Consider the following 26,105-nt stretch of genomic DNA (forward strand, 5'->3'; position numbering starts at 1 on the left):
GCAGCTAGACCGGAGCTTCTAGTCCCTGATTGTTCTGGTTATTAGGGGATGTTGAGGATCGCGTTCTTTTTTTTCTTTTTTCTTTTTGTAGATCAGCGGGGTGATCGGCTGGATTTGCCGATTTCCGATCACTCACAAATCACTAATATCGGCCCCGATCCGATATCTACCGATCGGATCGGGGCATCCCTAATTTCTGTGTAAAAATATAACAATCTTAAATAAAAGGGAAGGTGTGAGATCCGAGCACAGACTGTTACAAACCAGTGAATTGTCAACAATAAATACACAATAATCACCAAGAATCGTTCAATTCAGCTAACAGGCGTTTATTAATAAAAATGGATTATTTCCTAAATAATTCATAAATCGTCTAATAAATCAACACATTCAAGTAACAAACGACATCTAACACGGAGATCTAATCTATTAAACAGCAAACACTATGTACAAAGAGTGTGTGTGTGTGTGTGTGTGTGTGTGTGTGTGTGTGTGTGTGTGTGTGTGTGTGTGTGTGTGTGTGTGTGTGTGTGTCTGGCCTGGAGTGATGAGTGGAATGGGTGTAATGACATTGAATGTCCACCAGAGGGAGGCAGACGTTGGCGGGTCAGTGTGGTGACCAGGACAACCACTAGGGGCATGCGGTGGCGGGCAGAGGGAGAGCGCAATGGCCTGATGTGTCCACCAGGTGGATGTCAAGAGGAATTTCAATGACCCACGTGACCACTAGAGGCGTTTGACTCGCTCTTTCTGGGGAGGCAGCGGTTGCTTAGCGACCAGATAAACAAGACGCCCGTTGCACGAGTATGCGCGAGGGGGTCTCGGAACGACGCGGTCTCACCTACTCCCGTAAAGACTGGTGGACTTTGTGGGCCCGGTTCTGAGCGGCGGAGTTCTAACGGGACATGCAGTTAGAACTCTGGTGATGGATGTGGATGTGGTTTAGCAGCACCAGATAGCAGTTTGGCTGCTAAATGTGACTGTGTGTGTGTGAGCTTATCTGATCAGATAACACGAGCGGCGGCGGATTAGTGAAGGAGGGGGAGAGAGAGAAGGGAGTTAAAAAGTTCTGGGCCGGTCCACGTGAGTTAACACGCGGCTCCTTGTGTCTCCGTACGAAGTCCTGCGTCTGGATGGACGTGAATCCGTCTTGGAGACGGTGTGTCTTCGCAGGTCGGACTTTTATACCGGAGCATCATGGTCCAGCTCCCTGCTGTGCTCACCATGGCCTTGGCCAATCAGAGCGGGGTTGGCTTCAGAGGTTCTGGGGCGTTTTCTACGTCTGTGGATGGAGTTGGTGGATCCCCCTGGTGGTGAGGTGCAGGGATGCAGCTTCCAGGGAGGGGTTGCCGTGGACCCCCTGGTGGGGGTCACATGACCAATGGTGAATTTTTCCAGTGGCGACCACATGTTCCTTTGTCCTGAGGGGGTGAGCCATGGAGGCCAGGCCCAACACAATGAACCAACACATGAAGAGGAGGAGGAGGAGAAGGAGGAGGAGGAGGAAGAGGAGGAATAGAAGGAGGAAGAGGAGGAGCAGGAGGAGGAAGAGGAGGAGGAGAAGGAGGAAGAGGAAGAGCAGGCCGAGGAGGAGGAGGTGGAGGAGGAGGAGTAGCAGGAAGAGGAGGAGAATGAGGAGGATGAGGAGAAAGAAGAGGAGGAGGAGGAGGAGCAGGATGGGGAGGAAGAGGAGGAGCAGCAAAAGGAGAAGCAGGCTGAGGAGGAGGAGGAGGAAGATGAGGAATAATAGTAGGAAGAGGAGGAGGAGCAGGCCGAGGAGGAGGAAGAGCAGGAGCAGGAGGAGGAAGAAGAGGAAGAGCAGGAGGAGGAGGTATAGGAGAAGGAGGAGGAGGAAGAGGAAGATTAAGAGGAAGAGGAAGAGGAGGAGCAGCAAAAGGAGAAGCAGGCCGAGGAGGAGGACGAGGAGGATGATAGGAGGAGGAGGAGCAGTCCGAGGAGGAGCAGTCCGAGTAGGAGGAGGAGGAAGAAGAAGAAGAAGAGGAAGAGGAAGAGGTTCAGTCCACGCAGTGATGGTTCTGCGTCACATCCAGAGAACCCTGGTTCGATGCTGGATTCTCACAGCATCCTCTCTGCTCTCCTCAGTGGATCTTCAGAACATAAAGCTTCTCTGACCTGACATGTCCATCACCCAGAAATGCAGAGAGCTCCACCTCCTCCACCTGCAGAGAGATGAGAGAGATGAGAGGTGATGAGGAGAGTCTCTGTGGAGCAGCCAGGACTTCAGTCCTGTCCACAGCAGCAGCTCAGAGCTCATGAAGGACCACCACTGTCAGACCAACACAACAAGCCTGAGGCTCCTCTGATTGGCTGACTGTGTCCTCTGCTGTCCAATCCTGAAGCTGCTCAGCGTTCTCCTCTCACAGCCTCACAGAGCAGTCAAACTCTGGATCTTTGTTCTCACACTAACTGTGTTTAGTAGAAACCTGCTGGAAGCAGCATGGACTCACTCCAACATCTACTGACCTGAGAGTCTGCAGGCTGCAGTCTGGACTCTGCTGAAGACCAACCAGCTGCTGCACATCTGGATCCTGAAGGTTGTTGCATTCCAGGTCGAGCTCCTTCAGGTGGGAGGGGTTGGACTTCAGAGCTGAGGCCACAGAAGAACAGCTGATCTCTGACAACCTGCAGAACCTCATCCTGAATAAAGAGAGAAAGCAGCAGAATGAATGAGGAGAACCAATCAGATGTGTTGATGGAGAAATGAGCAGCTCCACATTACTGTGTCCTGATCAATGAGCTGTTCTGTTGTTGTGGATCTTCATCACACTCATCCTCCACATGTCAGCACAACATTGCCACTCCTCCTCATGTCCACACACATCAGTAACAAGCTGCTGAGCTCAGTCCATCTCTCACTGCAGGATCAGAGTCTCACATCACAGCTGCTCACAAACATTTCTCCTTCTACAACAGTAACAGACAGTCAACTGACCCCAGAGTCTCCAGACTACAGAGTGGACTCTCCAGAAAACCACACAGCTGCTCAACTCCTGAATCCTGCAGCTGGTTCCCACTCAGGTCCAGATGTTTCAGATGTTTCAGGTGGGAGGGGTTGGACTTCAGAGCTGAGGCCACAGAAGAACAGCTGATCTCTGACAACCTGCAGCGCTCCAACCTGAATAAAGAGAGAAAGAAGTGAGATTAGAGGACAAAGTTTGATGTTGAAGTCATTGAGACTGAAGAAGGTTCAGACTGGAAGAGTTTAGAAATGTAAAGTCCAAACAGCTGAAGCCACCAGGAGGAGAAGAGTCTCATCAACATGCTGATCACTAACATGCTGCAGAGCTCAGTCCATCTCTGTCCTCCAACATCTGGATCACACACACACACACACACACACACACACACACACACACACACACACACACACACACACACACACACACACACACACACACACACACACACACACACACACACACACACACACACACACACACACACACACACACACACACACACACACACACACACACACACACACACACTGTCCTCCTCTTCCTCCTTCCCCTCCTCCCCCCTCCTCCTCCTCTTGCTGTGTTCTCCTCCTCCTCCTCCTCCCCCTCCTCTTCCTCCTCCCCCCTCCCCTCTGCTCCTCCTCCTCCTCCTCCTCTTGCTCTTTTCTCCCCCTCCTGCTCCTTTTCCTCCTCTTTCTCTGTTCTCCCCCTCCTGCTCCTCCTCCTCCTCCTCCTCCTCCTCTTTCTCTGTTCTCCCCCTCCTGCTCCTCCTCCTCCTCCTCCTCCTCCTCCCCCTCCTCCTCTTTCTCTGTTCTCCCCCTCCTGCTCCTCATCCTCCTCCTCCTCCTCCTCCTCCTCCCCCTCCTGCTCCTCCTCCTCCTGCTCCTCCTCCTCTTTCTCTGTTCTCCCCCTCCTGCTCCTCCTCCTCCTCCTCCTCCTCCTCCCCCTCCTCCTCTTTCTCTGTTCTCCCCCTCCTGCTCCTCATCCTCCTCCTCCTCCTCCTCCTCCTCCCCCTCCTCCTCCTCCTCCTCCTCCTCCTCCAGTGCTATAAGAACCTTTAAATTCAGTGTCTATAATGAAATTCTCTATATTTTTCCATCAGTTCCTGAAAATGAAGTCAGTTTAACTGAAACTTATTGTGAAAATCCCCTGAAATGTCAAAACAAAGTGTATAAATCCTTTAAAGCTCCTGGCTTGGTGGGACCAGATTGGACCTCTTGGTGGGTTCTGGTCCACGGGCCTTATGTCCTCTGCTGTCATGTGAAAGTCAAACGTAAGGACTGGTGACGTTACACTCCTCCTCTTCCTCCTCCTCCTGCCGCTCCTCCTACTCCTCCTCCTCCTCCTCCTCCTCCTCCTCCTCCTCCTCCTCCACCCTGTGCTGGAGGCTCTGCCCCTCTGCAGGGATCTTTGGGATCATTATGTTACATTACTGCATGGAAGTGAAGCCAGAGTGTTTTATGAAGTAATCATGGAACCTGATTGGAACTAACTTCACTTCCAGGTCTTGTATGGCGTTCTGACCGCAGGCTGAGGTCTGCATGAGGCAGCAGGGGGCGCTCCGCTATGAGACGCATCATTAATAGAACTTCTTTCTAATGAAGCCAGACTTTTGCTTCATCAGTAACGACTAAACAAACCACATACTACTGGAAAGGAAAGCTTGGATTTGGAGCCATAAAATGATCCTTTTAACGGCTTCATGTGAAAGAAAAGTAGAATCAGAGTGTTTCTGTAGGTTGTCATTGTCCCTCATCACGGTGTGTTAACAGTTAAATATGTGTCTGTGCACAGTGACGTGTCTGCTCAGTACAGGGTGGAGCTCTTACCGCTCCACACCTCACAGGTTCTACTGGAGTCACAAGAAGTTGGAGGAGCATGGAGCGGTGACGTCAGCGTGAACAGAGCCGCTCGGAGGGGCAGCAGCCCCACGGAGCCGTACAGAGCTCGCTGACGCGTCAAGAATAAAACAGGCTTTAAGGATCAGTGGCGCCACCTGCTGGAATCCTGTACTCACTGTGAGTACAATTCTTTTGAAGGTGTGGAAAATAAAAGTTATAGCCTTGGGCTGCTGTTTCTAGAGCTACAGACACAGAACTAATTCATAGAGCTACACAGAAAAGAATCTCCCATGACATCAAAAATAAATGATTGTTAAAGGAGAACCGTTTCAAATAAAGACAAAATGTCGCGTCATTCAAAGCACAAAACCTTTAAACTGGACGAGGAGGCGGATTCGGTGTTCAAAACTTTGACGACTAATAAAAACAGAACCGCTCCACCACTGAAAGTGATATTGGGGATTATTGAGGAGGAGAGTCTCCTCTGTCATTTAATAGGTTTCTGAAGTCCATAGATATTCGTGCTCAGAGTAGCTAGCATTTGAAAATCATATTTTAAAAGGCATATTGCAGACTTCCTGTCAGATTTAGGACATGGGTCCCAGCAGATGGTTTGTCAGACTTGATGAGACGAACAATTGAGTTTTGGTTTGATCTGTCAACGACATTCCTACGGGCTGTGGTTGCTGTTTAAATGTTTTTGGTGGCTGTTGTAGTGTTTGTAGGTGGCGCTAGAGAGCACAGCTTGGCTCTCTGGGGGTTAATTTTTACATTTTCTTATAATGTTATCCAGTGGTAATGAGCGTGCCAAATTTGGTGAGTCCTTAAACATGTTTAGGGGGTCAAATGTATTCTCCTTCAGAGGTTGATGGCCGTTTTTGGTAGAAAATCATATTTTGAAAGGCAAACTGCGGACTTCCTGTTGGATTTGGGTCAGGGGTAGCAGCACGTGATTATTAGGTCTCGATGAGACGAACAATTGAGTTTTGGTTTGATCTCTCTACGACATTCCTATGGGCCGTGGTGGCCATTTTGGTTTTTCTAGGTGGCGCTAGAGAGCTCATTTTGGCTCTCTGGGGGATGATACAGGGTTTTGTTTTACAAAAAACTAATAATAAGAAACATTACAATTACAACAGGGTCCTGGCCTCCAGGCCCAGGCCTCCTTTGGAGGTCCTGGCCTCCTTTGGAGGTCCTGGTCTTTCTGCTCAGTCCCTCATAATGGTCACATCAGCTCAAACATCTGCAATTAAAAAATCTTTTACTGCCAGAGTGCAGAATACCTGCGGATGTTCCAGCCCTTGGTTTGGCATGCTGCTCTGGTTTTGGCCCTCGAGGAAAACTAATTGAGGAGCCCCGGTGTTAAGGATAAAAAAAAGGTGCTGCAATTTAAAGCGTATTTAAAAGATGTTAAAAAGTCAATAGGACTAAATTACAGCTCAGAGTTAAAACAATAAATTAAATAAGTTCAAAGTGATTAAAATTACCCTATAGATATATTTTATTTTACTGTGTCTCAAATAGAGTTTAAATGGCTCAAACAGAGTAGTACTTTTCAGGCGAAAGCAGTAGTGTGTTACTCTAAAAGGCCAGCAGAGGGCGCATGGCGATTGAAGGAGCCTAAAAGCTGCACAGAGGCAGCAGCATATTAAATCCTGCAGCCGAGCCAAACACCAGCTCAAGTGGTCTGCCTCTTTGTTTCCTATTACAGGATGGAATCACACCCCTACATGACACACACTGGGTCAGGGGGGCAACAATGGCAGAGTGAGGGAGAGTTTGGAGCTCCAGCTGGGAGATCAGTGACTCTTCATCCAGGAGAGATCAGCCTGCTTTGAAAGCTGAAGCTCAACATGGAGCGTGTCAGAGGTTGACGGAGAATTCTCCACTGCAGCACCTTGCTTCTTCTACCAAGCTTTGAAATGTGGAGCTCCACACGGCTCTGCCACAGTCACAGGACTAAAGCCCAGAGAAGAAGTCTCAGTTTCTCATGGAGATCCTCAGTGTGGATCATCTCATATCAGCCTGATGTCTGACCTTTAGTGTCAACACAACTTTCACTGCACACAAACTCAAACATGGAGTCTGACCTCAGAGTCTCCAGACTACAGAGTGGACTCTCCAGAAAACCACACAGCTGCTCAACTCCTGAATCCTGCAGATCGTTGTGGCTCAGGTCCAGATGTTTCAGATGTTTCAGGAGGGAGGGGTTGGACTTCAGAGCTGAGGCCACAGAAGAACAGCTGATCTCTGACAACCTGCAGTCCTCCAACCTGAATAAAGAGAGAAAGAAGTGAGATTAGAGGACAAAGTTTGATGTTGAAGTCATTGAGACTGAAGAAGGTTCAGACTGGAAGAGTTTAGAAATGTAAAGTCCAAACAGCTGAAGCCACCAGGAGGAGAAGAGTCTCATCAACATGCTGATCACTAACATGCTGCAGAGCTCAGTCCATCTCTGTCCTCCAACATCTGGATCCTCCTAAACTCCTCTCAGAGGTTTGACTTCAACACATTCTAACTTCAGACAGTGAACTGACCTCAGAGTCTCCAGGTTACAGTTTGGACTCTCCAGTCCAGCACACAGAAACTTCACTGATGAATCCTTCAGCTGGTTCTCACTCAGGTCCAGATGTTTGAGATGGGAGGAGTCAGACTTCAGAGCAGAGGAGATCACTTCACAGTCGGAGAGTTGACATGAAGAAAGGCTGTAATGAGACACAGAGAGGACAGGACGTTGTTATGAGGACTTTGTTGGACCTCAGAGCTTCAGATCGTCTTCTCTGGGTTTGACTTTGGCTTCATGTGGACGTGAAGGAGAGGACAAAGAGGTCCACATGTTTTGTTCATGTCTTCAGTTCCAGATGTTGAAGTGAAGCTGTGGAGTGGAGCTGGACGTCCTGCTACTTCTTTCTATTCATTACAGAGTGTTTGGTTGGAGAGACGGGGACAGTGGAGACAATCATTCTTCTGAGAGACACAATTCATTCATTCATTCATGGTTTAGTTTGTGAGAACTGTGGGAGCAGAGACATTGTCCTGGAGTTTGTTCAATCTTCTTTGGTTCTAGTTTTGTACTTCACTTTGATTTGAGTCTTTTGGTCAGGAAATTGTCCAGTTTGGAGAGACAAAGGTTCCAGATGTGAGTCAGTAGTTTGGAGATAAACTCAATCACCCTCTTTACTGGTTTCATCTCCATTTAGTCTCAATCTGAAGATTTGGTTTTACTTTTGATAATAATTTCTATGATTTCTTCCTTACTAATGAAATGTCTCTGGGTCTTTCTCTTTACACTCTTTAATAGATTCCATGTGTCTTTAATAGGATTCTTCTTTTCTTACATTTCACCACATTTATTTTTGTAGATTTATGACAATTCTCACAGTAGTAGTTAAAGTATTTTTATATTTCACATATGTATTTGCCACTTCTTTTGTGTTTTATAGATTCTCTGTATCATGTATTTTTCCTTTTGACAGAATCTTTTAATCCTTCTTTGATCAATAGAAGATCTTTGTTATTGTTTTCTTTGTTTAACATTTCTTCCTAATTCTGCATTTCTTACAGCTTTATTCACATTGTTGTCTAGATATTCTGATTCCCAGTCACTTGTAATAAATAGCTCTTTTCCACCAGCTCCTACTCAGCCTTGCTCCACTTGACCCTACTGGCCTTGCCTCTACTCCACTCAGCCTCACTTGTTTTCCATTACAATAGAACGACCACGGCGTGGGCGGAGTCATCGGAGCTTTCCCCGTCATGCACAAGTAATCACCCCGATGTGATGCTTCACTGTCCGGTGTTTCGGTTTCACTGGTGCTCCTGTTTACTGGTGACTTCTGCCACAAGCTGTTAGTAGCTACTGATGTTAAAATAAGAAAAACAAACCATACGATACTTTAAATTCTAATGGAAATGTGGTTAAACAGCGTTCACCAGGACAGCTGCAGACTTTGGTTGTTTTTTGTTTTTTATTGTGTTCAGGTTTAAAAAAATGGCGGGTGAATGAGCAGCCTGCCGTCTCCTCGTCTTCGCTCGCTTGGAACCTCAGTGTACTACGGTCTACCATGAAAGTACCTCGTAGCAGGGACCATCATGTAGTGGAAAAGTGTCAAAAGTGAGTAGAGTCAAGTGGAGTAAGTCTAAGGAGGTGGAGCAGCACCTTAACCTATTTAAGGTGCTGCTCTGGTGAGGACAGGTAACTTGTTTAGAACGTATTCAGGAGCAACACTGATCAGGTCCAATCAGCAGTTTTTCCTTTGGACATGTCAAAGTATTTATTTGATATCCACAGTCCAATTGTTGATTCCTGTCCTCAATGACTCGCCCAATACTGAGTTCCTCTACCACAATAAATGTTTCCTCCTACTGCCACTCTCCCTGGCCCGGTTCACAAACTGTGTCTGCACACCTGGCATCCATTAGGTGGAGGCTTTAGAACCTCCACCTTGCCCTAGCTCTGTACTCTGTACTGTCTGTATTACAGTCTGTTGTCCTGATTGGTTTGTAAACAGTTGATGTTGTTGGGAACACTGGTTGTACATCAGGCAATTTGACTGTTGATGATGATGAGTAACAGTGATATGAACACTTTTTTCAGTAATGAGTAATCTAACTAGTTACTATTTCCAAACCAGTAATCAGATTAAAGTTACTTCTCCAAGTCAACATGCATTACTATTGCAGCATTACTATTGCAGCATTACTATTGTAGAGTTACTGTTGTAGTGTTACTCTTGTAGCATTACTATTGTAGCAATACTATTGTATAGTTACTATTGTAGCATTACTATTGTAGCATTACTATTGTAGCATTACTACTGTGGCATTACTATTGTAGCATTAGCTTTGTAGAGTTACTATTGTGGTGTTACTCTTGTAGCATTACTATTGTAGCAATACTATTGTAGCGTTACTATTGTAGCGTTACTATTGTAGCATTACTATTGTAGCATTACTATATGAGCGTTACTATTGTAGTGTTACTATTGTAGCGTTACTCTTGTAGCATTACTATTGTAGCATTACTATTGTAGCATTACTATTGTAGCGTTACTATTGTAGTGTTACTCTTGTAGCATTACTATTGTAGCAATACTATTGTATAGTTACTATTGTAGCATTACTATTGTAGCATTACTATTGTAGCATTACTACTGTGGCATTACTATTGTAGCATTAGTTTTGTAGAGTTACTATTGTGGTGTTACTCTTGTAGCATTACCATTGTAGCAATACTATTGGAGCGTTACTATTGTAGCATTACTATTGTAGCATTACTATTGTAGAATTACTATTGTAGCATTACTATTGTAGCATTACTATTGTACCGTTATTACTGGAGAATTACAATTGTAGTGTTACCATTGTAGCATTACCATTGTAGCGTTACTACTGTAGTGTTACTGTTGTAGCGTTACTATTGTAGCGTTATTACTGTAGAATTACTATTGTAGCGTTACCATTGTAGCGTTACCATTGTAGCATTACTATTGTAGCATTACTATATGAGCGTTACTATTGTAGTGTTACTATTGGAGCGCTACTATTGGAGCGTTACTATTGTAGTGTTACTCTTGTAGCATTACTATTGTAGCAATACTACTGTAGCATTACTATTGTAGCATTACTATTGTAGCATTACTACTGTAGCTTTACTATTGTAGCATTACTATTGTAGAGTTACTATTGTAGAGTTACTATTGTAGTGTTACTCTTGTAGCATTACTATTGTAGCAATACTATTGTAGTGGTAGTATTGTAGCGTTACTATTATAGCATTACTATTGTAGCGTTACTATTGTAGCATTACCATTGGAGCGTTACTATTGTAGCATTACTATTCTAGCATTATTATTGTAGAATTACTATTGTAGCGTTACCATTGTAGCATTACTATTGTAGCATTACCATTGGAGCTTTACTATTGTAGCATTACTATTGTAGCATTATTACTGTAGAATTACTATTGTAGCATTGCTATTGTAGCATTACCATTGTGGCGTTACTACTGTAGCAATACTACTGTAGCATTACTATTGTAGCATTACTATTGTAGCATTACTACTGTAGCTTTACTATTATAGCATTACTATTGTAGCGATACTATTGTAGCATTACCATTGGAGCGTTACTATTGTAGCATTACTATTCTAGCATTATTATTGTAGAATTACTATTGTAGCGTTACCATTGTAGCATTACTATTGTAGCATTACCATTGGAGCATTACTATTGTAGCATTACTATTGTAGCATTACCATTGGAGCTTTACTATTGTAGCATTACTATTGTAGCATTATTACTGTAGAATTACTATTGTAGCATTGCTATTGTAGCATTACCATTGTGGCAATACTATTGTATAGTTACTATTGTAGCATTACTATTGTAGCATTACTATTGTAGCATTACTATTGTAGCGTTACTATTGTAGCGTTACTATTGTAGCGTTACTATTGTAGCATTACTATTGTAGCATTACTATATGAGCGTTACTATTGTAGTGTTACTATTGGAGCGTTACTATTGTAGTGTTACTCTTGTGGCGTTACTACTGTAGCATTACTATTGTAGCATTACTATTGTAACATTAATATTGGAGCATTACTATTGTTGCGTTACTACTGTAGAATTTCTATTGTAGTGTTACCATTGTAGCATTACTATTGTAGCATTACTATTGTGGCATTACTATTGTAGCATTACTACTGCGTCCAGCAGGATGAGTTTCTTCTCTACAAAGACACTTTATTATTAAACAGAAGCGGCTGCTCGTTCTCTCCTCCAAACTAACAGACACACACAGAGCATGCAGTCCGACCTGACCCGCCCCCTTCTCCACTCTCAGCCAATCACAGACAAACTCACTCTCACTAATTCAGGTGACACAAAAGAATTGGAACCAAGAAATGTCAACACTAAACTACATCATTGCAAGAAGAACTGCAGAGATGTTGAACTCTTTTTGTATTTTTTTTCTTTTTCAATCAATCAATCAATCAATCAATCAATCAATCAATCAATCAATCAATCAATCAGATACTTTATTTGCCCCAGAGGGGGGTAATTAAAAGGTCGGATAGAGCAGATAGAGCAGACAGTGCAAATATATAAATAGATCACTAGTTTAATGAAGGTTAAAGGTTAAATATGTATCAGCAGGAGGCCAGGCAGTGATCAGAACTGAGTTTGTGGCAAAAAAGGAGTAACTAGTAATCAGTACTTGGATTACTTTTTCAAACTAACTGTGGCAACACTGATTAGTATTGATCAAAGAGTCATGACTCATGAACAAAACATGGAATCTGATGTGCATCAGAAAACCTCGGGGCACCACCTGTTTAACAGGAAATGATGCCAATTTATATCAGTCTCATCAAGATATACTGTACAAAACTATTCATTTAGAATTTCAATTCATAGTTAAATTAATAACAATTAACACAATTAATCATAAAGGATGAAGAATTTCAGAGTTCCTGACATAGAAGAGGTCGACATTTCATTCACCTTTCTACACATTAATAAGACAACAAGTAGTGACAGTAGGATTCCTAAGATTATATTCATTTAAAATGAAAAGAAGAAAACTACACAGGTTCTGTGTGAGGGTCAGAAAGTAAAGACAGTGGTTCATGAAGCTTCATCTGGCCATCACTAGAATAAACTATTCTATTCTATTTTGTCCCGTCGCTGTGCTTCATTCCACTGATTTGACTGGTTGCTTCATAAGAAGTACTGCTCACTGTGAGGCTCTTGCCTCTGCTCTCTCATCCTCCTCTCTTTCCTTGGTGGATCCTCAGCCTCCTAAGTGATGATATTTTCATCCAGCCACAGGAGCACACCTGAAGTGAGTGTCCTGCTGCTGCTGGGCTTGTCTCATGTGTGGTGTTCTTGCTCGTAGTCGTGTCGGTGTCAGAGTCTGAGGCAGAACTCTGTGACATGGAGCATCACAAACACAGTGAGTGGAGGAAGTAAAGCTGCTGCTCTCCACCTGAACTTACACTGGAAACTTTACTTTGTAGTTTTACTTCCTGATTAATAGAGGAGAAAATATCAAGAGGCTGCAGTGTTCTACTGAGATGTTTTACTGATGTTCTAGAGATGTGAGGAGGAGAACAGAGAGTGGTGGATATTAATGATCAATAATGTCAGAACCTGAGAGCTTCCAGTTTACAGTGAGGACTCTCCAGTCCAGCCGAGAGCCGCTTCACTCCTGAATCCTGCAGGTCGTTGTTACTCAGGTCCAGATGTGTCAGACTGGAGGACTGAGAGCTGAGGACTGAGGACAGAGCTCCACAGCTTCTCCATGACAGACCACAGCTTCTCAACCTGAAGAAGAAACAACAATGAAAACCAGTTCAATGTTTGTCATGGACTCAGTTCTACATATTTGTTCATGAACCACGTACACAGCTTTGTTGGAGGCTTTGACCACTGGCAGCAGCTTCAGAAGAGCCTCCTCTGAAGCAGAGTATTTCTTCAGGTCAAACTCCTTCAGATCTTCTTCTGATGACAGTAAGATGAAGACCAGAGCTGACCACTGAGCAGGAGACAGTCTATCAGTGGAGAGATGTCCTGATCTCAGGGACTGTTGGATCTCCTCCACCAGAGAACCATCGTTCAGTTCATTCAGACAGTGGAACAGATTGATGCTTCTCTCTGCAGACAGATTCTCACTCAGCTTCTTCTTGATGTACTGGACTGTTTCCTGATTGGTCTGTGAGCTACTTCCTGTCTGTGTCAGCAGACCTCGGAGGAGACTCTGATTGGTCTCCAGTGAAAGACCCAGGAGGAAGCGGAGGAACAAGTCCAGGTGTCCATTTGGACTCTTCAAGGCCTCGTCCACTGCTCTCTGATGGAGATGGTGGAGATTGTTCTTCATCAGGACTGTTTGTTGTTGTTCATCCAGGAGGTTGATTCCAAAGAGGATGAAGGTCTGATGGACATGAAGAGCAGCCAGAAACTCCTGAAGGCTCAGATGGATGAAGCAGAAGACCTTGTCCTGGTACAGGCCTTGCTCCTCTTTCAAGACCTGTGTGAACATTCCTGAGTACAGTGAGGCTGCTCTGAGATCCAGGCCACACTCTGTCAGGTCGGAGTCATAGAAGATCAGATTTCCTTTCTGCAGCTCATCAAAAGCCAGTTTTCCCAGAGACTCCACCATCTCCCTGCTCTCTGGACTCCAGTGTGGATCTGTGGCAGCTCCTCCATCATACTTGACCTTCTTGACTTTGGCCTGGACCACCAGGTGGTGGATGTACATCTGAGTCATGGTCTTGGGCAGCTCTCCTCCCTCTCTGCTCTTCAACACCTCCTCCAGAACTGTAGCAGTGATCCAGCAGAAGACTGGGATGTGGCACATGATGTGGAGGCTTCGTGAGGTCTTGATGTGGGAGATGATCCTGCTGGCCTGCTGCTCCTCTCTGAACCTCCTCCTGAAGTACTCCTCCTTCTGTGGGTCAGTGAACCCTCGGACCTCCGTCACCATGTCGACACAGTCAGGAGGGATGTGATTGGCTGCTGCAGGTCGTGTGGTGATCCAGAGGCGAGCAGAGGGAAGCAGGTTCCCCCTGATGAGGTTTGTCAGCAGCACATCCACTGAGGTGGACTCTGTAACATCAGTCAGGATCTCAGGGTGCTGGAAGTCCAGAGGGAGTCGACACTCATCCAGACCGTCAAAGATGAAGACCACCTGGAGGTCTTCAAAGCTGCAGAGTCCTGCTTCTTTGGTTGGAGTGAAGAAGTGATGAACAAGTCCCACCAAGCTGAACTTCTTCTCCTTCAGCACATTCAGCTCTCTGAAGGTGAATGGAAATGTGAAGTGGACGTCCTGGTTGCTTTGGTCTTCAGCCCAGTCCAGAGTGAACTTCTGTGTCAGGACTGTTTTCCCAATGCCAGCCACTCCCTTTGTCAGCACTGTTCTGATTGGTGGAGATCTTCCAGGTGAGGCTGTAAAGAGGTCTCCTGGTCTGATGCTGCTTTCTGCTCTGGCTGCTCTCCTGGATGCTGTTTCAATCTGTCTGACCTCATGTTCCTCATTGACCTCTGCAGTCCCTCCCTCTGTGATGTGGAGCTCTGTGTAGATCTGCTTCAGGAGGGTGGCCTCTCCTGCTTTAGAGAGCCCCTCAAACACAACCTGGAACCTCTCCTTCAGGGCACATTTCACCTTCTGTTGGCAGACTCCAGCAGAAGCTCCTGAAAAGAAGAAAGCAGGAATGAGTTGAGTGTGTTTGACATTGAATGTGAAGATGACAGTGTGTTAGTGGAGATGTTTCTCCTCCATCAGCTCCATCCAGCTCCTCAGTGGAGACCAAACAGCCTCTGATCTGATGCAGATGTTTGCATCACATGAGCAGCAGAGTTCAGGAACTCTCTTTGTGTCTCCTCTTCTCTGCTGCTTGTTTTGGACTTTCTGCCTGTTTCACACTTTCTGTGTCGGACCTGGAAATGACCTGTGTTCTCTGGATGGGCTCTGTTTCTGACTGCTTTCTGCTCCAGCTGAGAACATTTCAGCTTCATCTCCATCCTGTGAAATGAGATCAAATCCTCTTACTGCTCCTCAGACGCTCAGCCAGCTCCTCCTGCTTCATCCTCCTCAGGAAGTCCAGGGTGATCCTCAGAAATGACTCTCTGCTGCTCCTCTGCTCTTCATCCTCATCCTCCCTCTCACTCTCTGAGCATGCTGGGTAATCTGGACTCAGGAGCTTCTTCATCTGCTTCAGCTCCTTCTTCATGAAAGTCACCATGTTGTCCTCCAGCAGCTGGAACAGAGAAACATCTGGAGTTGACTTTGAGCTGAAACTGAAGCCAGATTGAGATGTGAGTGTAAATCCAGTGCAGAGAGCAGGATGGACAACATGTGAAGCCAAATCACACTTCATGTGGGATCTCCAGCAGAAGCAGCTTCAAGCATCAGTGAAGACTGGAAGCTGGATGAAGGTTGGACTGTTTCACTTTGGACCTGAATGGATCTAATAAGCTGAGTGTCTGTTTCATGTTTCAGCTGGAAGTCACAGCAGCTTCTTCTGTCTCATGATGTGACAGTAAAGTGTTGAATGGAGACGTGTTCTCACCATAAATGTGGAGTCCAGATGTCTTTGATGCTGAGGGGCGGAGCGACCAGGGAGAAGCTGGGAGCTCTGCTGGCTCACGCTGCAGAAACATGTTGACTTTGTTAAAGCTGCTGTGTGGTGTGATGAGGAATCCTGAGACAAACACTGATTCTCACCCCTCATCAGCACTTCCTGCTCCACATTTAAAGGTTAAGGGTGTCTCCTTAGAGCAGTCACTCTTCATGGACACACAGCTGGATGGAAACCCAGAGTCAGAGCTAAAAACAAACACAACATCAGGAACAGACTGACTGGAACAATGGAAGATACATGGAAGAACTGAGACTTTGATTCTCTAAGTCAGACTTTGTGAAAATACTGTGAGGATATTTAATAGTTATAAACTGTAGTTCCACATTTAAAGTTACTCTACCAGAAAAACAATCTTCAAAATGTACTTCCCATAAAACATCTCCCTTCTGCAGAGAGAATAAACCAAAACACCAAAATAACCAACATCCAAATCATCCAATCACTGACAACTTTCAAATCTTGTCTTCAAACTTTGAAACCAGCAGATTCCTCATCAAAATAGGACTTTTGAAAGAGTGTAGGATCAGACTTTGCTGGTCAGTTTGCAGTTTGGACTCTTGTACTAAAATACTGGAAGTGAATCTCAGAGTGAGCCCAACTTCTCTCACTCTGGTTTTGAGGAATTAAAAGAAAAGAAAGAGTTTCTTACTTTGTGTCTGAAGGTCCAGGTTCAGCACTGAAGTCTGGTGGAAGATGTTTGGACCGGTCACTCTTCATAGACAAGCTGCTGGATACTGAAGACCCTGCTGTGTGTCTGAGCTTCTCACCTCTATACACACACACACACACACACACACACACACACACACACACACACACACACACACACACACACACACACACACACACACACACACACACACACACACACACACACACACACACACACACACACACACACACACACACACACACTGATGACTGTGTGATGAGGAGTCAAACATTTCAACCACCGATGATCTCGTCACTTTCTATTTTATTCCCAACCCGTCACCTGACACTGCCCCCTAACGTCACAAAACACCGTCCCCTTACTCTATTCTGATGTGAGGAGGGCCACCAGCCAAAACTACCCAGGAGGTGATTCTAGAATAAAGAAGTAAAATGTTCCTGAAAGGCCCAGTCAGTCACTAGATCTCAATCCAATAGAACCTGAATTTCACCTCTTACAGATTAAACTTGGGTTAGAAAGGCCCACAAAGCAACATCAAGTGAGCGGCTCTGCGGTGAAGCCTGGAAAAGCATTAAAATAGAGGAAACCCAGCGAGCGCCTGCTGACGTCATGAGTTCACAACTTCAGCCAGTCATTGCCTGCAAAGGCTTTTCAACAAGTGTGAGAGACGAAGGATTGATTCTCTCTTATTTCATTGGTTCAGGGACTTTTGAGCCTCTGACATGAAGGGATTGTGTTCAAATCCTTTAGTTCCTCACATTGTTATGGGATGTTTTAGTTGAAGCCACTGAATTAAAGCTGAAGTCTGGAGGGTTTCATTTCTATTTCCTGTGGTAATATACAGAACAAAATGAGACAAACTTTGTCTCTGGACAAATCTTTGTGGACCAAACTGTAAGTTAGTGATGTGGGACGTTTGGACTTCAGTGTCATGTGGAGACGTCCACTTCCTTTAAACTCCCTGTTGGAAAGGTGACACTGCTCTGACCTTGGATCAGGTTAAGAGGAGTTAGAAACTCTGACCTGAAAGACAACACATGATCTTCTACTCTTTGTCCTTTCCACTGCTTGTCCTTGTGTCTTTCATGATCACATTGGGACTGATCATGGGGACGGTGGAATGTCTCTGCACCTCATGTCCTTTACTGCAGCTCTTTTTCTGCTGCCTGTTGAAATCACTTCAGCTCACTTTGGATGACTTGAAATCACTGAGCCTTGAGACGTGTCAATACAGCAGAGCCACTTTTACTACATTTCATCTTTCTATGGAGTTTATATTTAGTGTCCATTCTTCTGTTTGCTGTTTGACTGAATGCAGGAGGGGGGGGGACGTCTCTTACCTGTCCACACACTCTGGTGGGTCTTCTTCATCCACGTCCCACATGTTGAGTCAGACAGAGAGAAACACACCAACCTGCTCAACACACACACACACACACACACACACACACACACACACACACACACACACACACACACACACACACACACACACACACACACACACACACACGCCGAGACAAAACAGAGAAAGAAGAACAACAAGAAGCATAAATAATGAACAAACAGACGAAATAAGATGAGAGAAGAAAATATAGAAACATGAAAAATACAACAATCAATAGGATTAATGTCAGTTGGAGGTTTCAGGGAAAAAATGAAGTGTCTGGATGATAAATAATGAGATGATTGAGTCGTGTGTGTGTGTGTGTGTGTGTGTGTGTGTGTGTGTGTGTGTGTGTGTGTGTATCAAGGATTGGTTTGAATTTTTTAGAGATTAACACAAACATGAGCCAATCAGAGTGAAGGTGGGCTGAAGCCCCGCCCACTGCTGAATGTTTTCAGAGTTTCTCCATGGAGAAGAAAAGAAGTGAAGAAAGGAGTTAAATGGAGGATGAAATGTTTGTCCAACAGGTGAAGAAGAAGAAAGCAGCTGTCAGAGGTTTGTGATGGTGTGAATGAAAGAGAAAAAGAGAAGTTAGAAAGTCTTTTGCTCCGTTGTGGAAGCTTCTAAAGAGCTGACAGATTCTCACCTGAACTCTCTTCTCTTCTTCTTAAAGACACTTTTCCATGTGTGAGGAAACTTGTGGAGAGAAGAAGCTGCTCTTCGTCCGTCTTCGTCTGTCTCAGTCCGTCTCTGATGTCTGACAGCGTCGACGTTCTCTTTCCTGCTCTGACACACCCAGAGCAGGACATTCCTGAGAAAACCTGTTTGAAACCTGCTTCATGACGTCAATCTGAACTTTAAAGTGAAGGTGGAGCTTTAATATAAAGTCTGACACTTTATTTGGAGGAAGGAGTTTTCTCTTAGAACAGCTGTTCAACATGTGGCTCTTCAGCTCCTCTGTAGCGGCTCCCTGAAGCTACACTGAAACCAACATTGTGTTGTGATTGCACTGGGGAGAAGGGCTCACATTAGAAGGGGGCGGGGCCAGGTGACATAAGTGGAGAGAGGAGGTGTGGTGCACTGATGTCAGAGGTGGAGTCAGAGGGGGTGGAGCTTCACCTGTTGGAATGTTTGGCCTGTTGGAAGGTTTCACCTGTTGGAAGGTTTCACCTGTTGGAATGTTTGGCCTGTTGGAATGTTTCACCTGTTGGAATGTTTGGCCTGACAGCTTCAGTCTGGGTGGAGAAACAAAGACTCTCCACTCCACCCACCGTCTGTCTGCTTCCACCACTTCTACACTCTTTTATTTTCATTCTATTTACACAACAGAGTCTTTTTCAAAAGGAATCTGGTCTCTTGTGAAAACCACTTTGAAAAAACAACAAATTAAAAAAAAAAACAAGCAAAAACGAGTAATGGGGATAAAACACCTTACAACAGCAAAGATAAAAAACCTTAAATGACCAGAGTTTCAAAACAAAAGAGGTTGAACATTTTTAAAAAGACATGAAATTCTATCTAAAAAGGAGTGCTTGATTAACTTGATAGATAGCAGGTGAGCAGTGGAGGGAGGGGAGGCAAAGAAGGAGGTACAGCAGAAGGGGCGTGGCCAGCCTTGCCCTGCAGCAAGGTAGAAATAAATAGGAGAGAGAGACAGGCCACAGCCACAGACAGCAGAGAGAGACAGACAAGAAAGACTTCAGAGGGTAAAACACCAGGAAGAAGAGGGACGAGGGAGGAGACTGCCGATACCCAACAACTCAACTGAGCTGGGGCGCCAAAAGCCAAGAAGATGACATCATCCATCAGGTCCTGGAGATTTTCCAGATTTCAGTGTTGAGATAGCAGCAGCAAATTCCTCCAGTGAAATAGGTCATATAACCTGGCCCTGGTATTTTCTATAAGATCAGGGAAGTATGGATGGTTGAAGAGGACCACACAGTGGAACGGTGGTTTTCCCCCTCGCCTCAGCGAGAAATGGTTAAAATACCAGCTGGGGCCTTTCTATGTGGAGTTTGCATGTTTCCCCATGTGTCCATGGGTTTCACACTCCAAAAACATGCATGTAAGGTTAATCGGTGACATAAATTTCACCTCGGTATGAACATGAGTGTGTGTGTTTGTCCTGTGATAGACGGTGACCTGTCCAGGTGTGTCCTGTCCTCGTCCATAGCAGGCTGACATCAGCGTCACTACCCCACGACCATGAGGGGGATACAAGATGGATGGATTGTTTAAGAAGTTCTCCTGAGAAGCAGTTTTCTGGAAATTCAGAGGTTTAGAGTCTTGAGTGAAACTTCCGAAAAATGTCATTTATTCTGAAAGGTCTCTATTGATTTCAACATTCTCTATTCTAATTTTTCTGATTTGTTGTTTTGCGCCGATCATTTCAGTTAGTTTGCTTGTAGTTTCTCTGATTTCTCTCAATGTAAGTAGTAGTGTTGTACCGATACCAGTATCGGGAGGGGGGGGGCGATACCACACTAAAAGCTGGTATCGGTATCTGGAGGTATGAACTATTAACTCGCCGATACGCAGCGCCGTGTGTTTTTCTCTCTCCCGACTCTCACTGGTGCCCTGACTCCTGATCTATGTATGGTGATGTATTCAGCCTCATATCTATATTATTTGTTATTTTAATCTAAATTTAACTGCGGTTGCACTACTGTTTTACATGTATTTACCAGTACATGGATATTGCACTATTTTTTGTCATTTGTGAGCTAAAGCTCAGGTTTAAGAAAAGTTTTCTTTTTTTTTTCAGTTCCACCCATACCAGGTAGGAAATAAAAAAGTTGTCCTACATTTACTGTGTTGGTGTTTTTTTCCTGTTTCACAAAGGGTTAAGTAGCCAGATGAAGCCATGATAGCAATGATTTATACAACCAAGTCAGTATTCAGTTCTTAAGAAATGGAAGAAAAACAGGCCATATCTTTTTTTTAAACACTGCAGTATAGGCAAGTATCGGCCGATACTATGCAACCCGGGTATCGGTATCAGGACACAAAATTGGTATCGGAACAACACTAGTAAGTAGTGTAGACTCTTGTGTTTTAAAAGCTGCTGTTTAACCGGGTATGTTGTTAAAGGGTCGTGTTTAGTTTGGAGTTCCAGTCATTTTATTTTGTTAAGGCCTTGGCTAATAATTAGAATATCTTGTTGATCTAATTATTTGATTTTATTCGTTGGTTTCAATGTTTCCTTGTTGGCTCTTCATTTCATGTTTTCGGTGTAAAAACATATCTGTCTTCTTAACTAAGCTTCCAAAGTTCCTCAAACGGCTGGACATGTCAGGACATGTTTGTTGATGTCCTCTTTGAAGACGGAAAGGGTGGGACACCTGGGACTTGGTGAGAATTGAAGCAGAGAGACATGAACACAGGAGCCCCACCCAGTTTATGAAGTTTGAATCAAAGCCAATGTTTTCACTGACTTTGAAGAGATTCCTGAAATAGGAGTGGCAATTCTTTAAAAACCCAGTATGAATGTCTGAAATAACTGAGGCCAGAATGTCCTCTAGTCTACAAGACAGAACTTTAGCTGAAATATTTACGTCTCCCTTAAGCGAGGATATTGATCTGTAAGAGGAGCCTTCTGATGGATCTTTACCTTTCTTTGCAAGGCCTCGTGGGTGATTTAGGAAGCTGGCCCAGCTTACTTGTACCTGAAAACATTAAACTCAGCCGGAGCACCAAGAGCCAGGAAAAGTACTAAAACATTCAGCAGGTACTCTGTCAGGTCTTGGGGATTTTCCAGATTGCAAAGAAGAAATCCTCCTCTTGTGACTTGGGCTCATCTGGCCTCAAGGCTCAAAGCCTATCAAGTCGGTCCACATATTTCCTTGGTCCCGCCTCTTCAGATCAACAGTGGGTGGAGCCGGCATGTTGACACACAAAGTTCAGGTCAGACAACAAACTAGTTTCACCTCTACAAGAGTGCAACTCACAGGAAAGAGGCTGGACGTCTTTCCAGGATGTCTACTAATGCGAGACGAGTGTAAAGAGACGGACACAATCTGACTTTGTGTGGCAGAGAAGGTTTCCTACTCTGGAGTCAGACAATAATCCTGCTCTCAATCCACAGTCATTTCAGCTTCAGTTCCACCTCCATGAATACAAAGACCGAGTTTTTCTAAAGGCTGAGAATCAGCTGCAGGTTCAATCCTCCTCTCCACATCCTGCAGATTGCTTCTCTGTCTTTCTCCTGATCACTGCTAACATTGTCTCCAAGTCTAGAGCAGCTATCTGACTCTTTCACTAAACACCTCTTTACCAGAAGAGGGACAAATCAACCAAGCTGAACTAACTCAGTCCTCCTGACAGGAAAACCAAAGATTGACCTTTGTAGGTCACATTAGCAAGAGCTGTGATGAGCATCAGCCTGCTGAACAGTGAGGAACTTCCTTTCTAAGACCCGTCTGTGTCTGTCTGCAGGTTGGTTGTTTAGCTCGGCCATTAGGTTCCTGCTTCTTCTCCTTGTTCCTTCCTGAATCAGAACCTGGTTATGACAGAACAGCTTCTCTGGTCTGGTGATCTCTAGAGATCCACCATCAAGGTCAACATCCTCCTGGTACGCTCACTCAAGTCAAACACTTTCAAAAATACATGGATGCAAAAGCAAGACAACAAATTGTGTGTCCTTGTGACAATGTCAACCAGCGTGTTTGAGCTACAAAAATAATCCAAAAGATCAATTACAAACTATAGAAGCAAAGATTATTTCCTTTATCATACGATCTTAATCCCCTGAGGCCAATTTCTTTAACAGATTCACCCTTCGGGAGCAGCTGGTTGGGCTGAAGGTCTCATTCAGGGATCCACAGTGCATGTTGTTTGGACCGTGGGAGGAGACTGGAGTACCAGCATACACACACGCACACGCACAAGCACACACACAAAGGAAATCATGTGTGTCGTGCAGCAGGAAACATAAACACACAATCTGGTAGTTCCAGTTGGAGATGGTATCATTCAGTAGGTTTCAAAATGAAGCATTAAAAATGAAGCATCTGGATGAAAATTAACAGGATGGTTGAAACGTGTGTGTGTGTGTGTGTGTGTGTGTGTGTGTGTGTGTGTGTGTGTGTGTGTGTGTGTGTGTGTGTTAGGGCTGAACGATTTTGGAAAATACTCTAATTGCGATTTTTTTTTTCCTCAATATTGCGATTTAATATGCAATTATTTTTTCAAGGTCTCTTCTCATGTATTTCTCAACAAACAAGCAATAAATCAATGTGTATTATAATAAACAATATCAGATTTATTCTACATAAATTGTTCTTTCTTATAGGCGAGGCTTATGTTAAGATAAAGTCAAATGAAGCATGTATTAATATGAAAGACAGTTTATTTATCTTCTAATTACAGTATTAAACTTACTATGTACTGTGACTTGCAGTCTTGTAAGCGTTCACCACAACAAGCCAACCGCTTGTCCATTGTGCTGATCAAAGCCCTAAACCCAGGCTGGGTCACTATACTAATGCAGGGCTGGACATTAAGGATCAAAGCCCAAAACCCAGGCTGGGTCACTATACTAATGCAGGGCTGGACATTAAGGATCAAAGCCCTAAACCCAGGCTGGGTCACTATACTAATGCAGGGCTGGACATTAAGGATTTTGAGCGGTTTGCTAATCTACACTGCAGTAGGGAAGCACCGATCCACGTTTTTTCACTTCTAATCTGATCCCGATACTTAAATTTGTTTATCTGCTGATACTATTCTGATAGCAGAGCTCTGTTTGCTTTAATATTATTATCATCATTATTGTAGGGATGTGAACCGATTTGTGATCCGCATTTTGGACGGTGACGCGCTGCGTCTTATCTGGAAAATATGCATTTCGATTGGATTACGTCGCATAATTCCTCAGGATTCCCTCGAAATACGTTGTTGGGAAACTCCTCGTCGGCCGCCATTTTGAATTTTTTACTTCGGTCAACATTCAGACCGTCTCCAGAACGTATTAAAAACTCACTGGACTTCAACACATAAAAACAACTTCAACGGATTAAGTGACGCTTTTGAAAAGTAAACCGAAGTATTTGTGATTATCTTGACTTTCAAATACCGAAGTTTCATAACTTTTTATGGTTCAGAATAAAAGTTGACTGAGCAGGAAGAGGAGGAGGAGGAAGAGAAAGAAGAGGAAGAGGAAGAGAAAGAGGAGAAATAAGAGACTGGATTTGATTTGTTATTGACCATTAATACAAATACATGACCCACATTTCCCATGTTATTAAAAAAAACATGTATATGGATAAAAATGTACTAATAAATATGGTGTGGTAGTAGGTAGTATGTAGTAGTATGGTATTAGGGTGTGACAGCACCAATCTTAATACTATGAAATGTATTTCAGACCAAGAAGAAACTTTAAATATATAATATCTTTCCTTCAGATTGAAGAGTATAAAGAGACACACCTTCTCTGAAGGTTTCATTGAGATATCTTGATTATTAAAGAAACTACAAGTGTTTTTATATAAAAAGTTTTCGGTCTCAGATCTCTGCACCACTTTGCTTTCAAAAAATTTAACTAATTCATAAAATTTGTTTGCCTATAAATTCCTCATTTGTTAAGATATCTGAATAGTTTTGGTGTCTTTTTCTTTGTTTTGTTCCACTCTTTCCAGTGGGACCAGTCACTTTCTATTTGGTTGACTTTTTAATTTTCCTTCACATACCTAATTATTGTTGATTCTATATGAGGCTGTAATAAACTCCTCTCTACAGTAAAGTATGAAATGTACTAATGTATACAAGTATTCACTCAAAAGACAACTTGAGGTTAGTATCAGGACACAAAAGGAAGCAGTACAAAGTATTTTTGTTCCATGTGGACAATGTGGGGGTCTGCGTGACGTCATCATCTCATAATAAACTAGTTCTATCTTTAGAACCTCAGAGTGACTTTATTAATCCCTGGGGAAATTCTTTAGCAAGGCAGCACCAACAGCAGTGTTTTTAACACATCACAAATGATTGGGACTATTTTCAGGGAGTTTAGCGTGGAGTAGGACGCTTCACGGAGGTGTGAATCGCCTGCTGACAGCCTGGAGGAGCTGCTGTTGATTGTTTTGATGTCAGTGCTGAGTCAGCGCCGTTCTCCTCCGAGAGCTGGAGTTTGAAAACGCGGACGTCTGGCTGCAGAGCGCCGCCTCGCTGTGCTAGGGCTTTGCTAACATCCACGTTGCTGTGTTGCTTTACTAGCATCCACGTTGTTGCGTTGCTTTGCTAGCATCCACGTTGCTATGTTGCTTTGCTAACATCCACATTGCTGTGTTGCTTTGCTAACATCCACGTTGCTGCGTTGCTTTGCTAACATCCACATTACTGCATTGCTTTGCTAGCATCCACGTTGCTGTGTTGCTTTGCTAACATCCACATTGCTGCGTTGCTTTGCTAACATCCACGTTGATGTGTTGCTTTGCAAACATCTACGTTGCTGCGTTGCTTTGCTATCATCCACGTTGCTGTGTTGCTTTACTAGCATCCACGTTGTTGCGTTGCTTTGCTAGCATCCACATTGATGCGTTGCTTTGCAAACATCCACGTTGATATGTTGCTTTGCTAACACCCACGTTGATGCATTGCTTTCCTAACATCCACATTGCTGTGTTGCTTTGCAAACATCTACGTTGCTGCGTTGCTTTGCTAACATCCACTTTGCTGCGTTAATTTGCAAACATCCACATTGATGTGTTGCTTTTCTAACATCCACGTTGCTGTGTTGCTTTGCAAACATCTACGTTGCTGCGTTGCTTTGCTAACATCCACATTGATGTGTTTCTTTGCTAACATCCATGTTGCTGCGTTGCTTTGCTAACATACACGTTGCTGTGTTGCTTTGCAAACATCTACGTTGCTGCGTTGCTTTGCTATCATCCACGTTGATGTGTTGCTTTGCTAACATCTACGTTGCTGCGTTGCTTTGCTAACATCCACCTTGCTGCGTTGCTTTGCTAACATCCATATTACTACATTACTTTGCTAACATCCAAGTTGCTGTGTTGCTTTGCAAACATCTACTTTGCTGCATTTCTTTGCTAACATCCACATTGATGCGTTGCTTTG

The 26,105-nt window shown here is 44.1% G+C and overlaps 2 protein-coding genes across 2 annotated transcripts in view; both read right to left on the reverse strand.

Moving 5' to 3' along the window:
- Positions 1-319: 319 nt before the first annotated feature.
- Positions 320-26,105, reverse strand: part of LOC308128165 (NACHT, LRR and PYD domains-containing protein 12-like) — a 455,537-nt gene continuing 429,751 nt past the window's right edge. Inside the window, exons 17-21 of the mRNA XM_080493843.1 lie at positions 7,357-7,524; positions 6,910-7,092; positions 2,954-3,136; positions 2,485-2,658; positions 320-2,180 (exon numbers count right to left, since the gene is read on the reverse strand). Of these exons, the coding sequence (XP_080349969.1) occupies positions 2,111-2,180; positions 2,485-2,658; positions 2,954-3,136; positions 6,910-7,092; positions 7,357-7,524 (778 nt within the window). The 3' untranslated portion in view covers positions 320-2,110. The remainder of the gene's footprint in view (positions 2,181-2,484; positions 2,659-2,953; positions 3,137-6,909; positions 7,093-7,356; positions 7,525-26,105) is intronic.
- LOC308128167 (NLR family CARD domain-containing protein 3-like) lies at positions 11,802-18,814 on the reverse strand. Its single transcript, XM_080493856.1, has 8 exons — positions 18,673-18,814; positions 17,980-18,053; positions 16,616-16,735; positions 16,050-16,151; positions 15,895-15,973; positions 15,375-15,582; positions 13,231-15,016; positions 11,802-13,150 (listed from the first exon to the last, which is right to left on the reverse strand). The coding sequence occupies exons 2-8, from the start codon at positions 18,021-18,023 to the stop codon at positions 12,970-12,972; spliced, it is 2,520 nt and encodes an 839-aa protein (XP_080349982.1). The 5' UTR covers positions 18,024-18,053; positions 18,673-18,814; the 3' UTR covers positions 11,802-12,969.

The sequence above is a fragment of the Lipophrys pholis genome (genome assembly GCF_963383615.2).
Source record: "Lipophrys pholis genome assembly, contig: SCAFFOLD_30, whole genome shotgun sequence".
NCBI classification, from domain to species: domain Eukaryota; kingdom Metazoa; phylum Chordata; class Actinopteri; order Blenniiformes; family Blenniidae; genus Lipophrys; species Lipophrys pholis.